At 42.3% G+C, this 23,316-nt stretch overlaps 1 protein-coding gene across 2 annotated transcripts; it reads left to right on the top strand.

Annotated features, from left to right (window-relative positions):
- Positions 1–1,146: 1,146 nt before the first annotated feature.
- On the top strand, positions 1,147–5,128 carry LOC122562165 (actin, cytoplasmic type 5). Of its 2 annotated transcripts, none has more exons than XM_043714776.1 (6): positions 1,147–1,250; positions 2,514–2,644; positions 2,815–3,054; positions 3,332–3,770; positions 3,998–4,179; positions 4,487–5,128. In XM_043714776.1, exons 2-6 carry the CDS (start codon positions 2,519–2,521, stop codon positions 4,628–4,630), a joined length of 1,131 nt encoding a protein of 376 aa, XP_043570711.1. In that variant the 5' UTR covers positions 1,147–1,250; positions 2,514–2,518; the 3' UTR covers positions 4,631–5,128. The 2 variants fall into 2 exon arrangements, with proteins under 2 accessions (XP_043570711.1, XP_043570713.1); XM_043714778.1 differs by having other exon boundaries at positions 1,188–1,223.
- Positions 5,129–23,316: the final 18,188 nt, after the last annotated feature.

Genomic DNA, 23,316 nt, shown 5'->3' with positions numbered 1-23,316 from the left:
TTTTTGAAGAGACTCAGCTTTCAATTGTAATACTGATAGAGTTACAATTAGACAAATAAGTACACAGTCGAGAGGTGAGTTTTCAATTTGATTGTAATTATTGGATGTTTTTCAAAACACCCTTTTGGTTTCTATTTTTGCTCCGTGCTGGATTTAGTTCTATAGTTAAGGATTATCAGTTCATCCAAGGCTACTAAACGATAGGACATAAATCATAGATTAGTTTCAATAGCATGCTCCCGTTGGTTTAAAGGTTAGTTCTGTATTGGGCTGAAATTCATTTTGTTGACACTCCCATCTGATACTCTGGAAAAGTCCAAATATGGTCATAAAAGCTGCTGCTCAGCCTCACCCTAGTATGGATACTTTCTCTCATTTTTCAGGCAAGTATGTGTGTGCGTTGCATTGTCCCTGCAGAGGTAAATTGCAGCCCATCAGTCGCCACAATAGTTGTGGCTAGTATCTATACTTGTGCTGTGTACCGACCCAGCCAATACAGGCAGTCAGGGACATTTACTAACGAAAACAGAGCACAATAATTGTCGACATGTCATTCCTGCTCTTTCTCAATTCATCAATTTAACGGAATATATAATTTTTAAAATGAACAATGCTATGAAATTGTCTCAAACAACCGAAAATCAAACACAAAAAAAGGCAGGAGCCCCAACGACTGCATGCCACATAACAATACCATAAAAGAAAACGTACAAGTTATGGCATAACCAGATTACCGGGCGAAAACTACTTGCGGAACCCCGGAACATGTTTATAACAGTACACTGGTCGTCGGCGTTTAGAGGAATGGGGTTTGGCATATTCAGATGCTGGGGCGGGGATAGCCGCGCGCTGGTGTCCAACCCGTTAGAAAGACCTGCCAACCGTTACATGGCAATTCGCACTGCGGGGCCCCGTCCTCGTCTGACGCGCGCGAGCGCCGCCGAATGACCAATGAGGGGTGGTTGTTGGGGGGGTGCAAGGAACCGCGCGACGAGGACGCGCGACGACCCCCTCCGCGGGCAAGGGGCGCGTGCGACCGCATCTCGGCCAATCGAAAGACGAGGTGGTGAAAGATACCCAAATATGGGTATGTCTGTGCAGTGTGAGAGCGCGCGGCCGGGGGAGGAGAAGGGGTTGGGGGCGGGGTCTGGTTCCATTAGAGAGTGGGGAGAGGGTGAGAGCGGTCAGACTCACTCCGGCAGCTCTAGGGAGAGGACGTGTTTGTAAGTGGTCGATCTAACACTAAACAGGTACAGAGAAAGCTGTTTGAAAGGTGATGTGTTGGTTGGGCTGATTAAATGTTGAATAAGTTGATTCTGTAGGAAAGGGATGTTTTTTTCCTCGAATATTTAAGCGTTATTTGCTTTATGCAGCTTTTACGTTCATTTTTTTCTTTTAAAAAATCTCTATTTATCTCCTTTTAATATCAGTTTAGAATGTGTATGTTAAAATTGTTGGGAAGGGTCTAGAAAATGCAATTTTGCATATAGTGATATTGGCTTTGTAACTTGGAAGAAATGCTATTATTCTAAGAATCTTTTGTTTATTTGGGGAGGGGACTTCAAATGGTGTGGTTGAGTAAGAAACTGGGCTGAAATGGTGAGAATCAGTGGAAGGATCTATTGTCATGGGAGTATAGTATCTGTAAAATTGTCACTGAACGTTGAAAAATTTCTAACGTGCAACAGAAATGCTAAAATCTCTGGACCAATGACTTGAGGTTATGAAGCCTGGCTCACTTTGGTAGCTAATGAGCATCTTTTTCAGAATCAATGCTGTTGGACTTTGTTACCTAATGTGCATGTTGGGTTGGTCCCCTTTTTTGTGTGGACCATTAAGTCACGGTTCCTTGATTTTTTTTTTCAATATTCAAAGAGCTGCTCTTAAATGGGAAGCTTTGATTTTTTTTTATTTCTAATTGGCTCACTTTCCTAGTATTTTAACTACTGGCTTGGGTGGGAACAGTTAGTCTGGCTTTATTGGAATCTGAACTGAGCAATTGGAAGGTGTGGCTTATGAGCATGAAGAACAGGGCACTTGCAATATACAACAGTTATTTAAATGCCAGTCTGACAGCTGCAGTGGAACAAAGGGCAGGTATTAGGATCTCTTCAATGAATGGGAGGGGTTTGGAGGAACTGGGGTATGTTAAAGGCTAGCATCTGGTAAAGTTGGGGTGGGGTTGGGTCAATCTGTACTAGACTTGAGCCTTATCCTTTTATGGAATTGTTTGGTTTGATTAACTGAGCCATCATGACATTGTTCTGTACCCAGCAGACCATGGCTCAAAATTGGATAAGAAAAATTGTTCCAGTAATGAACTAGAATGAATGGTTTTTGATTCATGGGGAAAAGCAATTTTTAAGCAGCCATTCATTTTGGTCTGTTTGCACTTAGTGTAGTACCTGATCTGAGCTAACTCGAGGGAAGTGATTTGTGGAATCTCATTTGTCAACAGTCTATATGCCAGTTTGACAGGTGACACTAAACTGAGGTTTTTTCTCTCCCTTTAGTCAAAATGGCAGATGATGAGATTGCAGCACTCGTCATAGACAATGGCTCTGGTATGTGCAAGGCTGGATTTGCTGGAGATGATGCACCCCGTGCTGTGTTCCCCTCTATTGTTGGTCGCCCCAGACATCAGGTAGGCTGTTCAAATTTTGTACACTAAATGCATGGGTATGAAAATATCCAAACTACATTCTTCTCTTTAGCTTGTATGGATCTTGATTCAATTCAGCAATTAGTCATGCTGTGCAGCTCCCAGACCTGGGTGATTGTAATGCCTGTATTTGACTGGCTTTCTTTTTCCAGGGTGTTATGGTTGGTATGGGACAGAAGGACAGCTATGTGGGTGATGAGGCTCAGAGCAAGAGAGGTATCCTTACCTTGAAATACCCCATTGAGCATGGCATTGTGACCAACTGGGATGACATGGAGAAGATTTGGCATCACACATTCTACAATGAACTCCGTGTTGCTCCTGAAGAACACCCTGTCCTCCTCACAGAGGCCCCTTTGAACCCCAAAGCCAACAGAGAAAAGATGACTCAGGTAACTCAATGTTTGTTTAGTAATAAAATCTTGTTACATAATTTCATTTACTTTTCTTTTTTGAATCTCCTGACCTGATCATTGTTTCAATATTTCCAGGATGCTCCTCTGCTTCTGGAATTTCTTCCCTGAAGTCTCCAGGTTTCTTTTCTGCTTCATCTTTGTTTGGCTGCTTCACCTTCTGAGTTACTTTTTTGTTTTTTGCATGCTAACAAATTCAAGTGTGCACAATTTGTTTGTTCTTTCTTTCACTAACATTGGGTTTTTTCTTTTTTAGATCATGTTTGAGACCTTCAATACCCCAGCCATGTATGTTGCCATCCAGGCTGTGCTGTCCCTGTATGCCTCTGGTCGTACCACTGGTATTGTTATGGACTCTGGTGATGGTGTCACCCACACAGTGCCCATTTATGAGGGTTATGCACTTCCACATGCTATTCTGCGTTTGGATCTGGCTGGTCGTGATCTGACAGACTACCTCATGAAGATTCTAACAGAGCGAGGGTATTCTTTCACCACCACAGCAGAAAGGGAAATTGTCCGTGACATCAAAGAGAAACTGTGCTACGTAGCCCTGGACTTCGAACAAGAAATGGGTACTGCTGCTTCCTCCTCTTCCCTGGAGAAAAGCTATGAGCTGCCTGATGGTCAGGTCATCACCATTGGCAATGAGAGATTCAGATGCCCTGAGGCCCTGTTCCAGCCATCCTTTTTGGGTAGGTACTGAAGTACAGTGAATGTGATCTGAAAACTAGTTCTGATTGTTTTATGGATTTGAGTAATGCAACAATAAAGCTGAAATTCTGGACATGCCTCACTCAACACCTGAGTAGCCATTAATGGAGACTTGTCCAGGAATCGTAACATCTTATCCTGAAAGTTATTACAAAAGTTAATGAAGTATCATAAGGATGGTTCAGCTAACCTTCTTCTTGCCTTCCAGGCATGGAATCTTGTGGCATTCATGAAACTACTTTCAACTCTATAATGAAGTGTGATGTTGATATCCGTAAAGACCTGTATGCCAACACAGTATTGTCTGGTGGTACCACAATGTACCCTGGTATTGCTGACCGAATGCAGAAAGAAATCACAGCCCTTGCACCAAGCACCATGAAAATCAAAGTAAGTTTTCTCATGAGGCAACTTTAGGACTGCAATTCCACAGAGTAAAATGTGGGTAGGTCATGGTTTAATAAATAGCATCACGAATATACATCCTTCACCGCTTTTTGTTCAACCAAACAAGGGATTTTCTCTTGTGGGAGAGGGAAGTATTAAAACCTCATTAATGTAATTGAGAGATGCAAACAATCTTGGTGATTGGGAATGGAAACTATATGGCAGAAGGAGGGCCTTTTAATTCTGAAATGGCATTAATTGTGCATAAATATACAAGCTGTTATTTGATCTTCAATGTTTCCTTCATTAGATCATTGCTCCACCTGAACGTAAATATTCTGTCTGGATTGGAGGTTCCATCTTGGCTTCCCTGTCCACCTTCCAGCAGATGTGGATCAGCAAGCAGGAATATGATGAGTCTGGCCCATCCATTGTGCACCGTAAATGCTTCTAAATGGACTGCAAGCAGATGCACAGCATTTGCTGCAAACTTTGAAAAGGAAGAATAATTTTTTTTTTGCCCAGGCAATTACACCTCATGCTAGCCTCCAGAAACTGGAAGAGTCTACTCGTACAGAAATTACCATCCCCTTCAGAAAGCTAGTATGAAGTGTTTTGAAAGGAGCACTGTTGGATTGTCGAAATAATCACTTTCTGTCTTGCTGCCATTGTTGCAGGGTTTGAAACACATTACATTTCAGGCCTTATGACCCTGTTGTTCTATTGTTTCTCAACAGTTCATGGGACTGAAACTTGAGTTGCGAAGTTGCATTTACACCTGTAAATTTATGCATCTGAGTTAATTTATGTAAAATTTCTTTTTGTACGTTGCCTTAATGTTCATTTCACATGGTAGAAAACCAAAATTAAGTCCATCTGGATGTTGACAACTGTAATGCCCAACTGACACTTCATTTTGAGGGAAAACAAAGTAAAGTACTATAGAAACTGACTTAAGTGTCTTGCTTTTTATTGCATCTGTGCACTAAAAACCAAACTATTTTCTAGTTTTGATACTGGGGAGGGGAAAAATAGTAGCTAGAAGCGGCAAGTATTTTTAACTGATGTTCTGTCAGGTCTTAATCTTGTCTAAATTAAGACTCTAACCTTCCATTAGTCAAATTGTTCAAGTGTCTTGTTCACATCAAGCCAAGGCTTGTGTTTTTAAACGCTAATTTGGTAGGTGAGAATGTTGCTCAAACTTCAAGTGCTAAAGTAAGTATAAAACTAACCTATTCCATTGGGCAACATGGTGGCAGAGGAGAACTGGCCCTTTTGAGAGAGTGCAAAAGAATGTTTTGAGTTATTTTAAATGGCTTTAAGTTGCTTTTGCTTGTGGAGCGTTTCATCGTGGAGGCTAAAGTGGTATTTTGTTGGTAGGTGAGAATGTTGCTCAAACTTCAAGTGCTAAAGTAAGTATAAAACTAACCTATTCCATTGGGCAACATGGTGGCAGAGGAGAACTGGCCCTTTTGAGAGAAAGTGCAAAAGAATGTTTTGAGTTATTTTAAATGGCTTTAAGTTGCTTTTGCTTTTGGAGCGTTTCATTGTGGAGGCTAAAGTGGTATTTTGTGGTGAGGGCTAATGAAATCTCTAAGAGGTAGCAAAAAGGCTAATGAGAATTTTTTGGGAGTGGGAGAAGTGATATAACTAGAGTAAATACTTTCACCAAGTTTTAAAAGGTTCTTTAGCACATGAGCATGAGATTAATCAATGGCTTTCCTCTGCTTCAAACCAATGTTCTGTTGCTAGGTGAGCCATTTCTAGTAGTGGAAACCTGACATTGCTTCATTAGTCAAGCTGTGAGCTGCTTCTGTTTGTCCCCTCTATTTGCAAGGGGAGCAAAGTATTAACACAAATCATTTTCCTCATTTCCGATATGAGGGAAGAATGAGTTCTGAGTAAGTTGTGTTGCATCATGGGGTCAAAGACTAATTAGTTTTTCAGTGATAGTAGATAATTTATTTGGACTGTTGGGTGTGCAGATGGTCATTCACCAAAGGAAGTGATTTATAAATTGCTTTGGGAATAAAGCCAGAAGAGAGATGTTCAGCTTCTGGAAACACCAGAAGCTGAGTTGTCTAATTTTTGTGGTTCATGGTAACCTTGCTATGGCTACTATATACTGTTAAGTCAACTGGCAATTTTATTGACTTCTTTCAAGCATGCTGAAACTTATTCAGTGGTAGCAGAGTTACTCCTTCCCTAAGCTGTTTTGAATTCCCAGATTTGCTTAGTTTTATAGTGAGTGATCCACATTACTGACTAATTTTCACACTTTGAAAGTTGTGCCCTGCCTAGCTCAAAGGTGGGGCTGCTCGATTAAATCTGATCTTGGCCATAAAATCAAATAGAAACAGGAGTAGGCATTGTCTCTGATCAAGAGTCCATTTCAGCCTTAAATATGCATAAGGACTAGCCCCCAAAGCTCAGTGGCAAGGTTCTCAAGATACTTTTTTTTTCTGTCTTAAATTGGTGCCCTTTATTCTGAGACAATGCCCTCTGATCCTTCACTTTCATGCAAGGGGGACGTATCCTCTCTGCATTAACCTTGTCAAGCCCCTTAAGTTCTATATATTTCAATGGGATTGCATCTTATGCTTTGGCTAGTTTGTGATGGAGATTGATACCAACAGTATTCCTAATGTGGATGAGGTTACAATGAAGAATTCTCTTGAACCTATCTCTTTGCCTGAGGTGTTGGCAAGATTATGGCAACTTTTAAACTCCACTTGCTGGAGTCCCAACCTGTTTAGTCTTTGCTCCTAAAGCCATTTCTCCATAGTGGGGATCATTCCAGTGCACTTTCTCTGAACTGTCCCCAAATATAATTTTATCTTTCCTTTTTTTAAAAAGTGTTCAAAACTGCTCAGTGTTCTCAAATGTTCCATTAGCCTTCCTGATTACCTGCTGTATGTGTGTTTCATGTAAAGTACTCCCAAGACCCTTTGTGTTGCAGCTCACTGTAATGTTCAAAACTGCTCAGTGTTCTCAAATGTTCCATTAGCCTTCCTGATTACCTGCTGTATGTGTGTTTCATGTAAAGTACTCCAAGACCCTTTGTGTTGCAGCTCACTGTAATTCATTTAAATTAGTTCTCTCTTCAAAATGAACAACTTCATGTTTTCCCATTGGCAAATGAAGTACAATGTTTTGCCCATGTAACCTATTGATATCTCCCACAACTTATCTTTCTACCTATTTTTGTCATGTGCAAATTTGTCTGTCATATATTTGCTTCCTTGCTTCAAGACATTAGTATACATTATAAACAGCTGCAATCCCAGCACTGCTCCCTATGTAACGCCACTGGATATAGGTTGCCAACCTGAAAAAGAACTTTTCACACTCACTCATTTGGATTTCTGTCCATTATCCAAATCTCTCTACAAAAGAAGTAGCAAATAAACTGTCTATGCTTTAGTTTTCCTTTTATTACTTGGGATAAATTTGCTCTCCATTAGCATATATACCACAGCTTTAGATTAGATTCTCTACAGTGTGGAAACAGGCCCTTCGGCCCAACAAGTCCACACCGACCCTCCAAAGACTAACCCAAACAGTCCCATTTCCCTCTGACTAATGTACCGAACACTATAGGCAATTTAGCATAGCCAATTCACCTGACCTGCACATCTTTGGACTGTGGGAGGAAGCCAGAGCACCCGCAGGAAACCCACGCAGATACTGGGAGAATGTGCAAACTCCACACAGACCGTCCTGAGGCTGGAATCGAACCTGGGACCATGGTGCTGTGAGGCAGCAGTGCTAACCACTGTGCCACCATATGGAAAAGTACAAATGTTTTGAAAGACCACTTGTGTTGCAGCATGATCTATATTTAATTTCATATATCTTAAGGCAATAATTTGGAACCTAAGTAAAAAGATTACTTGAGGGGGCTGATTTGAACTGCAAGTATGGGACATGTGCCAATTATATACCAGCTTATTTTAAACTCAGCCTCATTTAAACTAGAGGTTTTGTTTCTTTAAATTTGTGACTGGATGAAAAATCTGTCCACTTTTTAAGTACAATTTTGAGTGGGACATCATTAAGGTACTCCTCGAAATGCTCAGACTCTCAGAACCATCCCATCAGTTGTTGGTTTTTCTCTCAGTCTTTGTCAATAACCATGCCCTCTTCTGGATGAATACTTGGAAGAAGACAATTGAGATTGACGGAGAACAAGAATATCATAATTATTGCAATGCAGAAGGAGGTAATTCAAGCCATTATACTTGCAATGGTTCTTACCTAATTATCCTGTGCTAATCAGCTTTTCTCTATATCCTTGCATACCGTTACTGTCCAAAAAAATCCAGATGCCCTCTTGAATGCCTAAATTGAATCTGCCTCAATCACATTTTCAGGCAGTGCAATCCACATCCTAGCAACTCATTGGGTGAAAAGCTTTTTTTCTCATATTATCTTTGCTTCACTTGCATATCACTTTAAAGCTATGCCCTCTCATTCTTTCTTTTAAGAACAGAAATAGCTTCATCTCATACTCTATCCAGCCCAATCATGATTTTGGAAGCATCAATCAGATCTCCTTTCAGCCATCTTTTCTCCAGGGATGAACAGTGCCAACTTCTTCAATCTAGCCTCATAGCTGAAGTGTCTCATAATTGGAAACAGTCTAGAAAAGTGCTTCTGCACTGGCTCAAATGCATTCACATTATTCCTATAATGTGACACCTGCAACTGCTCACAGTACTCTAGTTGAGTTCTAAAAAGTGTGTTGTACAAATCAACATCATTTCCTTGCAGTAATAATCTGTGCCCCTATTAATAAAGTACTGTTCATTTACTGCACTCTCCACCTGTCCTGCACTTTCAATGATATCTGCATTCAAGTCCCTCAGCTCCTGCACCCCTTTAGAATTGCATCCCTTATTTTATATCACCTTAATGACAGCAATTAAACACCAAATTCAGTTCTTTGTTCACAGAAAAAGACCCAAATAAATTCACAGAAATCTAGGGAAACAAGGATGTATTGGGGAGAGGAATTGAAGGAGGTTAGTGTTAGTTAAAAAAAAGTGCTGGAGAAATTAATGGAACTGAAAACTGAAAAATCCCCAGGACGTGATAATCAGCATCCCGGCTTATTAAAGGATGTGGCCACTGAAATAGTTATCATCTTCCAAAATTCTGTCGATTCTGAAGTAACCCCAGCAGGTTGGAGCGTGTCAAATTTACCCCCACTATTTTCAAAATGAGTGAGGAAGAAAAACCTAACATCAGTAATTAGGAAAATACTGGAATTGGTTATAAAATATGTGGTTACAGGACACTTAGATTACACAAATTAATGAGATTACACAAAGTCAATATGAATTTTGGAAAGGTAAAGCATGTTTGACAAGTCTACTGGGGTTTTTTTGAGAATATAACTAGCAGAATAGATGAGGGGGTATTGGTGGATGTGATGTATTTGGATTTTCAGAAAGCTTTTGACAATGTTCCCAATAAGAGGTTACTGTGCCAAATCAAAGCACATGGGACTGATGACAATATAATGGCATAGATTGACAATTGGCTAACAGAAAAGAAACAGTGAGAGGAAAAATGGGTCATTTTTCAGCATGGAAGGTGATGACAAACAGGGGTTTATTGAAGAGATCAGTCCTTGTGTCTCAACTATTCACAAACTGTATCAGCAATTAGGAGATAAGGAATCAAACCTAATATTTCCAAGTTTGTTAATGATACAAAGCTAGGTGGATTGTCAGTGGTGAAAAAGATGTTAAGCGCTTTCAAGGCTATTTAGGCACATTGTGTAAATGGGCAAATGCATGGCAGATGCTGTATTATGTGGATAAGTAGAAACTAGGAACAGGAGTTTTGAACCTTTCGAACCTGCTCCACCATTCAGTATGATCATGGCTGATCCTCGACTTCAACGGCATATTCCCACTTTCTTTCCATGCCTTGATGCCTTTAATATTTAAAATGTAGCAATCTATTCCTTGAATATATTCAGTTACCCAGCTTCCACAGCCTTCTGTCGTAGTGAATTCCATAGATTGACCACACCTGAGTGAAGAAATCATTCCTCTTCTCAGTCGTAAATAGCTTACCCTGTACGTTATGACTGTGACTCTTGTCCCCAGACTCCCCAACCAGGGGAACCATCTTCCCTGCATCTTGTTTTTTCAGAATTTTATATATTTTGATCAGATCTCATTCTTCTAAACCCTAGTGAATCCATTCGGCCCATTAAGTCCACACTGACACTCCGAAGAGCATCCTACTCAGACCCATGCCCCTACCCCATCCCTATTAACCAGCATTTCCCATGCCTAATCCATCTAGCTTGCACATCATTGGACAGTATGGACAATTTAGTGTGGCCAATTCACCTAGCCTGCACATATTTGGATTGTGGGAGGAAACCAGAGCACCTGGAGGAAAACCACACAGACACAGGGAGAATGTGCAAGTGCCACACAGATAGTCGCCTGAAGCTAGAATCAAACCTGGCTGTGTGGCAGCAGCGCTAACTACTGAGCCTCTGTGCCGTTCCCAGCTATACTTATATCTCCTCACACGACAGTCCTGTCATCCTCAGTATCAGCTTAGTGAACCTTCACTGCACTCCATCGATGGTAAGTATAACATCTCTAGGATAAACAGGTCAAAACTGCACACAATACTCCAGGTGCAGTCTTATCATGGCCCTGTATGACTGCAGTAAGACATCGCTACTTCTGAAGTCAAATCTTATTGCAATGAAGAACAACATATATTTGTTTTCTAAATCTCTTGCCACATTTGCCAGTTTACCTTCAGTGACTGCTGTAAAAAGACATCTTCATACATCCATATTTGCTGATACTAAAAAATAAGTATTATATATTAAATAATACACTACCTTTCTGTTTTTCAAATCAAAGTGTCTAACTTCAGGCTTATCCACATTATTCGGCATCTACCATACATTTGCTTACACATTCGACTTGTCTAGACTACTCTGAAGCGTGTTTGTATTCCCCTCACAACTCAATCCTATCTAGTTTTGTGTTGTCAACAAAAGTGTGAAGTTGTTCACTTTGGTAAAGAAAACAGAAGAGTGGAGTATTATGTAAATGGTGACCGATTGGGAAAAGTTGATGTACAAAGGGATCTATTTGTTCTTGCACCTTGGAAAGCAAGTTTTTTTAAAAATTCAGTTGTGGGACATGGGCTTCTCTGGCTGTCAGTGTTTATAGCCTGTCCCTAGTTGACCTTGAGAAGGTGGTGATGAGCTGCCTTCTTTAACCACTGCAGCCTACGTGCTGTAGATAAACCCACAATGCTCTTAGGGAGAAAATTCATGCAGTTGCAGGAAACATTTAGGGAGTCTATGGTGTGTTGACCTTCATTACAAGAAGGTTTGCATACAGGAGCAAGGAAGTCAATGCTCTTTCAGTTCAGTTAATCTCTAGTAACATATACCTTTACATGAAGAAGAGGGAGAGACTCTGGACTGTGGAGCTTTATTTCAGGAGGGAAGACAAAAGTAAACACCAAATCCTCAAAATTATAAAATAAAAACCGAAATAACTGCAAAGGCTGTAAATTAGAGACAAATATAGAAATTACTGGAGGAGCTCAGCTGGTCTGGCAGCATTTGTGGAGAGAAATCAGAGTTAATGTTTTGGGCCAAGTCAGCCTTCCTCAGAACCGTTCTGAGGAGGGGTCAATTGACCTGAAACGTTAACTCTGATTTCCTTTCACAGATACTGCCAGACCTGCTAAGCTTTTCCAGCAATTCCTATTTTTGCCTCAAAATTATAAATAGCCAAAAAATACCTTTCATGTATTAATTAGCTTTACATCCTTTCCCTGATTCTCAATGGAATAGGAAAAGAAATATGGTCGATAACATCATTATTTCAGTACATTGTAATGCCACTAGTTAAGCAACAAATTTCATTATGTATTGCAATTAAGCAGACTTGCTTTAAACTGTTGGTCTATTGCAGAAATAAATGTATGTTAATTTGCTCATTCCAAAAAGAAGAGGATGTGTTTTTTGGAGTCAGATATTGGACTACATTAAATGCCAGCTTTGAGTGCGTGCATGTTAAAATAAGCTGGCTGCTAAAACATATCCCCACTGCCATCTCTGCTATCCAACTATTAGTCAGAGTATGATCTGATAAAAATACCTGTGGAAAGAGGTAAACTGTTTGGATGGTGGTTGTGATACTGACATTTATCATATATTTCTGAAGTGTTGAGCTGTTATTCCTGGAAACATCCATCCCCTCTACTCCCACATTTCACAAAGACGATCCAAGGTCTCATAGGCTGCACAAGGGCACAGAGTAGATTTCCTCTCACTTTGAATTGTATATATTTGACAACATTTCTTAGATGAAATGCTACCTTTTTTGGGTAATGGGGGTGAGGGTTCAAAGTATTAGTAATCCTCCTGCACTTAATATCTCTTGTATTTTCATGGCATGTTTGGTACTGCATTCTCCTAATGCCAAAAATTAATGAAGAGGTGTTTCATTGCCCTACTTGGTGAAATTTTCCATATTCCAATGAATTGAGGACTATGGTAAATTTATGAGTGCTGACTGCTCACATTACTAAGAACCTGTTCTGTTTCTGATATTCCCCACACAGGTTTATTGGAACCATGACCAATGGATCCACTGACAGCAGAGGGCATGGTCACAATGGTCACAGTGCTATGAAGGAGGAACCAATGTGCCCTCAAATCCAGAATCAGCAACAATTCCAGCAAATGTTAAATAGCCTCCGGATGAACGTGTCACAGTTTCCCTATTGCTCTCAGGAAGTGGAGTAAGTACACGAGGCCCAGAGTCTATTGTCCTTGATCCATTTCCACCAGCTGAGGAAGGCACATTGCTGCTTCAAAGTGAAGAGAGAACTATGCCGTCTGCTGGAATGGGACCTATAACCTAAAGGAATGGGTGGCCACACTGTCAATGTGACAGTTACACTAAATCCTTATGCAACTGGCTGCCTTCAAAGGTCCACTGGGCACTTATGTGGGATCTCACAAATGTTAACTCTCAAATGTATCAAGGCTGTTACCGATGTAGTTTGTGCCAGGTCATACTCTTTCATTTTGTTTTCTCCTGATGAGGTCAATGCTGCATATTGGGCAGTAGGCTTTGCCAACAAAGCTGGCTTCGCCCATGTGCAGGGAAGGTTGACTGTGCACATCACATTGAGAGCACCATAGCAAAATATTTCAGACTTCAATAACAGAAAACGATTTATATCCTGTCAAGTACAGGTGATCTGTGGGCATTGGTACTGTGGTCTTAGAAGTCTGAGCAAAGTATCTTGGAGAAGGATTCCACCCAAAACATCAACTTCTCCACCTTCTGATGCTACTTGGCTTGCTGTGTTCTTCCAGCCTCCTCCCTGTCTACTTTGAGGTATCTTGGAGGCTGCCATAGTGCCTATCCAAATCCTTCAGAATTCTCATATCCCTGCTTCATTTCAAGGGACAGATACTTTACAAAGATGATTACTGGGAAATAAGGACTCCTGTCTGCAACCATGATGAAAGACTCGGTTATGCAGCACCATGACTGAGGCTGGGGGTTAGATACAATGCAATCCATCCTTCCATCAGGGCCATAGTGGAGCAGATGATAGCCCTCCTAAAGATGAGCTTCTGATGCTTGAATCAGTCATGGGTAGCCTAGAATATGGTGCAGGCAGAGTGTGCCACATAATCCTAGCAAAGTGTGGTCTGCGCCATTAGAGCAAAGGGGTGTGACAGATGTTGAAGAGTTGGGGTAGCTGCAGTCATCTTCTGAGGAGGAAGATGAGGACAATGAGCAGGAGGAACATCACCTTCTGCATGATAGGGTGCTGTACAAACCAGCCAGTTTTTAACTGACATTTGTTCCCAATAGATGTGAATTGGGAAAGATCATCATTCATTGACTGTAGGTTTACCATTCCTTGAAAGGCTAGCAGTCCTTGCTTGTTCCCGGAAGCAAATGCACCATGGTTTGTTTTTCTCTTCACTTTTGCTGTTGTTTATTAGAAGGTCACATTTTTAACTGTAGACTTTCCAGCACATAATGCTCCCACACTGAACAATTAGGAGCTGCTCAGCTGCACTGGATGTTAGGGAGAGAGTAGCACTCTCTTAGACAGAATTCTAACATGATATGGTGCTTAGAACAGATAACCTGTGTAGCTTGATTCTTGTTGCTGGAATTACAAGGACATTGATCTGACTGGTTCTCACGTAAAATAGCAAAACATTTATGAATGTGAGCTTGTATTGACAATGAGTGTCACCCATAGCATCTATGTGTGCTCATAAGACAATGTTTGGCCTGGTGTAGAGCTGGGTTTCAAATATGGTACCAGTGCCAAGAATCCCAGAAGGTTCCAGTAGCAATACGTCTGCCTCTGACAAGCACACAATAACACGAGTGGGGCGTCAAAGCGGTGTGGTGCATACCGCTTGGAACCCCTGCCTGTACTAGTTTTTGCATTGTACAGATATTACTTAGAATACACCTCAAAATGATGAATCATTCCTGATGAAGGGCTTTTTCCCGAAATGTCGATTCTCCTGCTCCTCAGATGCTGCCTGACCTGTTGTGCTTTTCCAGCATCACACTGTCACTAGTAGAAGCCAGTTTATTTGTCATGCCTTTAAATTGGCATGGCTGTCTATCAAATTGTAATGTACTATTTCTTATTATATCTTTAATTTTACTTGCCATGTTGAAACTCCGCTGTATCTCGGTTTGTATTCCAGACTTCACAAGAACTTCATTACACTTATTTGGAAAGATGACAATGTTATTGCTGTTGACACCTTGCAATTAGTATCGATAAACAGTAACTATCTTTCATCCAGCCTATTTTATCCCTCATTGGTGGCATTTCAATTTGTAGGACTCATTCAGTTTACGGATACACATACCAGTCATATGCAGCTTTGGTGTTTCCTACAAGGAGAAAGTGAGGTCTGCAGATGCTGGAGATCAGAGCTGAAAATGTGTTGCCTGACCTGCTGCGCTTTTCCAGCAACACATTTTCAGCTGTTTCCTACAAGGGCATTTGCTTAGGCATTAATTGTTTTAATATATAATGATTTAAAATTACATAAACTACATTTATATGTTTCCTAAATGAAAAGTTAACAGTTCATACAGTTCATACAGTCAACAGGACAGTAACAAATTGCTTTGGGAAATCTTGCTGATTAACCCTTTGTAATCCAGTTTATGGTATTCAACAGATTATTAAATAATGATACAAAATATTGGGTTGAATCTTGCTATGAAGAGTGAAAGAAGATGTTGATTATTTGTTAGATTTAACTTTAGCTATAGGACTTTCTATGGAGTTTTGTACAGCAAATTACTGACAAATAGCACAGCATCTAAAAGGTGCTGGGAGTGGCATGGTGGCTCAGTGGTTAGCACTACAGCCTCACAGTATCAGGGACTTGGCTTCGATTCCAACCTCAGATGACTGTCTATGTGGAATTTGTACATTCTCCCCATGTCTGCGTGAGTTTCCTCCGGGTGCTCTGATTTCCTCCCACAATCCAAAGATATGCAGGTCAGGTGGATTGGCCATGCTAAATTGCCCATAGTATTAGGTGCATTAGTCAGAGAGAAATAGGTCTGGGTGGGTTACTTTTTGGAGGGTCAGTGTGGACTTGTTGGGCCGAAGGGCCTGTTTCCATACTGTAAGGAATCTAACCTAGGTATGTAGGACCTGGATGAAGAGGATAAGTAACCTGGTTCGTCTTCAGACATTTAGGCAGAAAAATTGTTGATGACCAGTGCAGATTCAGAACCAGGAAATACAAGTTAGAATAGCGAAGAAATACCAAGTAAGTTATAGAGAGTAACAAAAGAGAGTGAAAGAAAGATTGGTTTGAAAAAGTGAAGATAACCACAGAAAGGAAAAGCAACTATTTACATTTTGCTTAATCTTTGTGATAATTGAGGATTGAAACTGAAGGATTGTGACTCTACATTTGCACAAGTTAATTTTCGTTGGCAATAATTAAGCGCAAAGGTAAAATGGATAGTGTATCTGGAATGAACATGTCCTAGTTTTATATGGCAAGATTAGTCCATGCCTATGTTGCAGTAAAGAAACTTTAGTCAATCAATTGTAACCAAATGTTCAAAGATAGAGTCATAGAGTCATAGAGATGTACAGTATGGAAACAGACCCTTCAGTCCAACCCGTCCATGCCGACCAGATATCCCAACCCAATCTAGTCCCACCTGCCAGCACCCGGCCCATATCCCTCCAAACCCTTCCCATTCATATACCCAATCAAATGCCTCTTAAATGTTGCAACTGTATCAGCCTCCACCACTTCCTCTGGCAGGTCATTCCATACACGTACCACCCTCTGTGTGAAAAGGTTGCCCCGTAGGTCTCTTTTATATCTTTCCCCTCTCACCCTGAATATACCTTCTAGTTCTGGACTCCCTGACCCCAGGGAAAAGACTTTGCCTATTTACTCTATCCATGCCCCTCATAATTTTGTAAACCACTATAACATCACCCCTCAGCCTCTGATGCCCCGAGTGGGCGGCACAGTGGCACAGTGGTTAGCACTGCTGCCTCACAGCGCCAGAGACCCGGGTTCAATTCCCACCTCAGGCGACTCTCTGTGTGGAGTTTGCACATTCTCCCTGTGTCTGCGTGGGTTTCCTCTGGGTGCTCCAGTTTCCTCCCACAATCCAAAAATGTGCAGGTTAGGTGAATTGGCCATGCTAAATTACCTATAGTGTTAGGTGAAGGGGTAAATGTAGGGGAATGGGTCTGGGTGGGTTGCGCTTCGGTGGGTTGGTGTGGACTTGTTGTGCCGAAGGGCCTGTTTCCACACTGTAAGTAATCTAATAATAAAAACAGCCCCAGCCTGTTCAGTGTCTCCCTATAGCTCAAATCCTCCAACCCTGGCAATATCCTTGTAAATCTTTTCTGAACCCTTTCAAGTTTCACAATATCTTTCCGATAGGACGGAGACCAGAATTGCATGCAATATTTCAACAGTGGCCTAACCAATGTCCTGTACAGCCGCAACATGACCTCCCAGCTCCTGTACTCAATACTCTGACCAATAAAGGAAAGCATACCAAACATCCTTTTCGCTATCCTACCTACTTGTGACTCCACTTTCAAGGAGCTATGAACCTGCATTCCAAGGACGAAACAGCCCACAGTAAAGCCCACATGAGTCAGGATGGGTGACAGGATTTCTGTCATTCGCCTCTCATTCCCTATGTGAAACAGATCTTGGTCCTCACTGGCAAGTCCTGAGACCAATCTTGTGGAAATGCAGAAACATCCATGTCCCAGCAACCCCAGTAAAAAGCATTGTCTATTTTGTGGTACTCTCCCATTATCTCTGCTGTGAATAAAATCATGACATGCCATAATGTTTCGTTCTTGGTCATGATGCATTTTCTCTTTGGTGACCTGCATTTATTATGATCCCACCTGATATTCTTATTGGACAAGTCTGATCCCAGACTGAAGATTGACTTGATAGATAATTTTTTTTTGTTTTATTGAGGTGATCCCTCACTGAAACACAAGCGGCTAGTGTTGCAGATTTGGTTTTAACAATAAAACTAAAGCTTATTAAGGAAAAAATATGAAGACTAAATAGAATAAGCCAGACCATTTATATATAGTAGAAACTTAAAAGACTTTGAAACATTCAGTAACACATAACCCCAAATCTTTCCTTACAGATCCTCAAAACACCCCTGTAAAATAACTATAAGCATTCCTTGCATAGTACAGAAGAACCTCGATTATCCGAACGAGATGGGAGGGCACTATTTCATTTGGATAAATGATTATTTGGATAATCAATCGATTACCTTAAACAAAGGAAGACATACTGATGTAACACTGTGCTCTATCGGAGAATTTGTTTTAATCTAGTCTGCCATTTAAACAAACTAATCCTTGCAGTCTGTAAATTACAGGTCAAAGTGAGAAGGACTTACCATCACATAAATACTCTATATCAAGTCCCAGCATTAAACAAGGTCCTGAACAGTTTCTATGATCACAAGAGCATTTGTCAGTTTCCAGGAACTCAGTCTCGCGATAGAAAGACGGAAGTGCTGCCTTGCGCATCTGTTTAATTCCCAGCCATTGTTTTTTAATGAATGGCCCAGTAAAGTGAGGGAATACAGTACTGTAAAACATTTATTTTTGTAAATGGCTGTGTAACAGCCCTTACCTAAAAAAATATCCAGTCGCTGATGCTTGAGCTGTTTGTGTTTCTTTGTTTTTGCCAGCATTTTCACATGTTCTTCAATACAGGTAAATCGAATACACTTACCTCTTTGATGTAACATTTTTGTGGGACCTTGAAATCTACTTCGGATAATCCGGAATTCAAACATTCGATATTTGGATAATTGAGGTTCATCTGTACTTGCACCAGAGAAACCTTGCCTTCTCTAACACCTAGATAAGAACACATGTTAACTTGACTTCACCTCTTGTTCTGAAAATTCTAATAACCTTGTCCTGGAGCTTTCATTTACCTAGCTTAAATGTTCACAGCTTCAAATATTCTCTTTCAAGTTTATCCAAACACTCCTGGTCTGGAACTATTATTAAACTTCTTAATCTGAAGTCATTTATTATTACATGCTACTCCCTTTCTCAGGAGCACAGCTTTACATAGTCATTGTTATCCAAGACATCTGCAGAACTGCCTCAAACTTTCAAGTTATGAGTATTTCCTTCAAGCTTAATCATAAATCAGGAGGTCTTGAGGGGCACTGATAGGGTTGCTACCACTGGGCCAAAAGGTCCAAGTTCAAGTCCCACCTGCAAAGTTTGGTCATAACATGTCTTAACAGGTTGGATAAAAATACCGCTAAAAAAAACTCCAGAACAGAAATTTCGATTTAAAACATTGGTACAAAATTGTTAACCTTGTTCAGTTGTAAATTCTCCTCATGTAAATAAAACCCATTAGTCCTGGAGGTTATTTCTTTATCAAGTTGTTTTAAAATAAATCACCATGGCTACAAAATAACTAAACCCTTTGGAAACACTAGAAAGAACATTTGTCACTAATTCAAAACTCAATCATCCATACTTAAAATTAAATATTAAATTACCTATAAATTGCATACCTTAGGTCACACTTGTACAGGGTGCAGCATTACCACAGTTTCCATCCTGAAGAGGATAGTCATAGAATCATAGAATCCCTACAGTGTGGAAACATTTGGCCCAACAAGTCCACACGAATGTCTGAAGAACAACCCACCCTGACCCATTCCCCTGCCCTATTACTCTACATTACCCCTGAGTAATGCACCAAGCCTACACATCCCTGAACAATATGGGCAATTTAGCATGGCCAATTCACCAACCCTGCACATCTTTGGACTTTGGGAGGAAACCAGAGCAACCAGAGGAAATCCACATACATGAGGAGAATAAGCAAACTCCACACAGACAGTCGCTCGAGATTTGAATCTAGCCCAGGTCACTGATGTTGTGATGCAAGAGTGCTAACCAATGAGCCACCATGCTAGAGGGCACATTTCCTCCATCTTTGAGGAGCTATACCTCAGAGGATGAATTGGTAAGGCTGACTCCTGCAATCCTCTCCTCCTTCCGCTCCATCCCCCCTCTCCTTCTATAGTCCAGACGCTGACATTGGTCAAATACACGATACTGGTTGTTTCAACTAGATTAAGCCAGAAGCACAGACTGGTGAGCACATTGCTACCATGTCTCTGCAAATAGTGAGGAAGAAATGCCCCAGGTCACTGGCACTCAGAGGCACTCTGGAGACTAGGCATCCACTTTGTCGCAGCAGCAGAGGAGCCCATGGTGTCTCAGTAGTTTATCAGAAAATGTGCAGGCAGACACAGAAGCAGCACCAGGTTGATCAGAGATGCTGAGGCAACCTAACCCAAAGGCTGCAGGATGTTGTGAGATTAAAAAAGCAGTAGAAAGTGAGTGAATACTGAAAGAGTGAATGAGGAGCCTTGAAATACATCCTAGTTCCAACCATGAGCGGCACGGTGGTACAGTGGTTAGCACTGCTGTCTCACAGCAGCAGAGACCCGGGTTCAATTCCCGACTCAGGCGAGTGACTGTGTGGAGTTTGCACATTCTCCCCGTGTCTGTGTGGGTTTCCTCCGGGTGCTCCGGTTTCCTCCCACAGTCACAAAGATGTGCAGGTCAGGTGAATTGGCCATGCTAAATTTCCTGTAGTGTTAGGTAAAGGGATAAATGTAGGGGAATGGGTGGGTTGCGCTTCGGTGGGTCGGTGTGGACTTGTTGGGCCGAAGGGCCTGTTTCCACACTGTAAGTAATCTAATCTAATGAGCTGGGTGCCCATCTCCCTGCATGTAAAGTGTCCTGACAATAGCATGAAATGCGCTTGTGCACTCCAAAGTGCAGTATTGAAGTGCAGAACTGTATTATAAGTGTGTCACAATGATGTGGTGAGGCTGACACATGTTGGATGCCAATATCCTTGGATTGGGGTAGTAGCAGTTGTCTGCAGATGTTGGGTGGCATGGTAACTCAGTGAGGTGAAAGTGAGTACAGCAGGTGCTAGAGATCAGAGTCTAGATTAGAGTGGTACTGGAAAGTCACAGCAGGTCAGGCAGCATCCAAGGAGCAAAAAAATTGACGTTTTGGGCAAAAGCCCTTCATCAGGAATGAGGTTGGGAGTTTTGGGGTGGAGAGATAAATGGGAAGGGGACTGGGGTTGGGGGGAAGGTAGCTGAGAGTGCAATAGGTGGATGGAGGTGGGGGTGATGGAGGTCGGAAAGGAGGGTTGAGCAAATAGGTGGGAAGGAAGATTGACAGATGGGATAGGTCATGAGGACGGTGCTGAGCTGGAAGGTTGAAACTGGGATAAAGTGGAGGGAGGGGAAATGAGGAAACTGGTGAAGTCCATATTGATGCCATGGGGTTGAAGGGTCCTGAGGCAGAAGATGAAGCGTTCTTCCTCCAGGCTGTTGGGTGGTGAGGGAGTAGTGGTGGAGGAGGCCCAGGACCTGCATGTCCTTGGCAGAGTGGGAGGGGGAGTTGAAATGTTCTGCCATGGGGCGGTGGGGTTGATTGGTGTGGGTGTCCCAGAGATGTTCTCTGAAGTGCTCTGCAAGTAGGCGTCCAGTCTCCCCAATGTAGAGAAGATCACATCGGGAGCAACGGATACAGTAAATGACATGTGTGGAAGTACAGGTGAAACTTTGATGGGGATGTGGAAGGCTCCTTTGGGACCTTGGACAGAGGTGAGGGGGGAGGTGTGGGCGCAGGTTTTTCAATTTATATAGTGGCAGAGGAAGGTGCCAGGAGGGGAGGGTGGGTTGTTAGGGGGAGTGGACTTGACCAAGTAGCCACGGAGGGAATGGTCTTTGTGGAAAGTGGATAGGGGTGGGGAGGGAAATATATCTCTGGTGGTGGAGTCCATTTATAGGTGGTGGAAATGGTGGAGGAAATTGCAATGTATGCGGAGGTTGGTGGGGTGGAAGGTGAGGACCAGGGGGGTTCTGTCCTTGTTGTGATTGGAGGGGTGGGGTTCGAGGGCAAAGGTGCGGGACGTGGATGAGATGAGCTGGATCATCAACCATGTGGGAGGGAAAATTATGGTCTTTAAAGAAGGAGGCCATCTGGTGTGTTCTGTGGTGGAACTGGTCCTACTGGCAGCAGATGCAGGGAAGTGGAGGAACTGGGAATAAGAGATAGCATTTTTGCAGCAGGCAGGGTGGATGGAGGTAAAAACAATGACTGCAGATGCTGGAAACCAGATTCTGGATTAGTGGTGCTGGAAGAGCACAGCAGTTCAGGCAGCATCCGAGGAGCAGTAAAATTGACGTTTCGGGCAAAAGCAAAATTCCTGATGAAGGGCTTTTGCCCGAAACGTCGATTTTACTGCTCCTCGGATGCTGCCTGAACTACTGCACTCTTCCAGTACCACTAATCCAGGGTGGAAGGAGGTGTAATCCAGCTAGCCGTGGGAGTCGGTGGGTTTGTAGAAAATGTCAGTGTTGAATCGGTCACCATTGGAGATGGAGATGGAGAGGTCCAGGAAGGGGAGACAGGTGTCAGTGATGGTCCAAGTGAATTTAAGGTCAGGGTGGAATGTGTTGGTGAAGTTGATGAACTGTTCAACCTCCTCGTGGGAGCACAAGGTGGCACTGATGCAGTTATCAATGTAACAGAGGAAAAAGTGGGGAGTGGTGCTGGTGCAACTAAGGAAGATGGACTGTTCCATGTAGCTGATGAAGAGACTGGCATAGCTGGGGCCCATGTGGGTGCCCATGGCCACCCCTTTCATCTGGGGGAGGTGAGAGGATTCGAAGGAGAAATTGTTGAGGGTGAAGACCAGTTCTGCCAAATGAATGAGAGTGTCAGTGGAAGGGTATTGTTTGGGATGTTGGGCGAGGAAGAAACGGAGGGCTTGGAGGTCCTGGTCATAGCGGATGGAGGTGTAAAGGGACTATATGTCCATAGTGAAGATGAGGCGTTGGGGGCCAGGAAACGGAAGTCTTGGAGGAATTGGAGGGTGTGGGTGGTGTCCCGATCATATGTGGGGAGTTCCTGGACTTGGGGGGCATAGGACAGTATTGAGGTAGGTGAAGATGAATTCAGTGGGGCAGGAGCAGGCTGAGACGATGGGTCAGTCGGGGTGGTCAAGTTTGTGGATCTTGGATCGGAGGTAGAATCAGGTGGTAACTCAGTGGTTAGCATTGCTGCCTCACAGTGCCAAGGACCTGGGTACAATTCCAACCTTGGGTGACTGTCTGTATGGAGGTTGCGTGTTTTTCCATATCTGCGTGGGTTTCTCCCACAGTCCAAAGATATGCAGCTGAGGTAGATTGGCCATGCTGTGATATCCTGGGATGTGAAAGCAAACTGGATGGGCCATGAGAAATGCAAGGATAGGTTTAGGTCTAGTGGGATGCTCTTCAGAGTGTCAGTATGGTCTCAGCAAGCCAAGTAGCTTGCTTCCAAACTGGAGGGGATTCTGTGTTGATGGTGGGTATCCATTCTGGTGGTCTGGAGGAGCATGTAGGGAGCTCACTAGGTAACTGCTTATACTTTCTCAGCATCTAGCTTTTATCTGTTGTGTGGGCAAATGGGAAGTCACACATTAATGAG

Source organism: Chiloscyllium plagiosum, chromosome 24, assembly GCF_004010195.1.
Source record: "Chiloscyllium plagiosum isolate BGI_BamShark_2017 chromosome 24, ASM401019v2, whole genome shotgun sequence".
NCBI classification, from domain to species: Eukaryota; Metazoa; Chordata; class Chondrichthyes; order Orectolobiformes; family Hemiscylliidae; genus Chiloscyllium; species Chiloscyllium plagiosum.
Note: the sequence above shows the minus strand (reverse complement) of the source record. Positions and strands in the feature narration are given on the sequence as shown.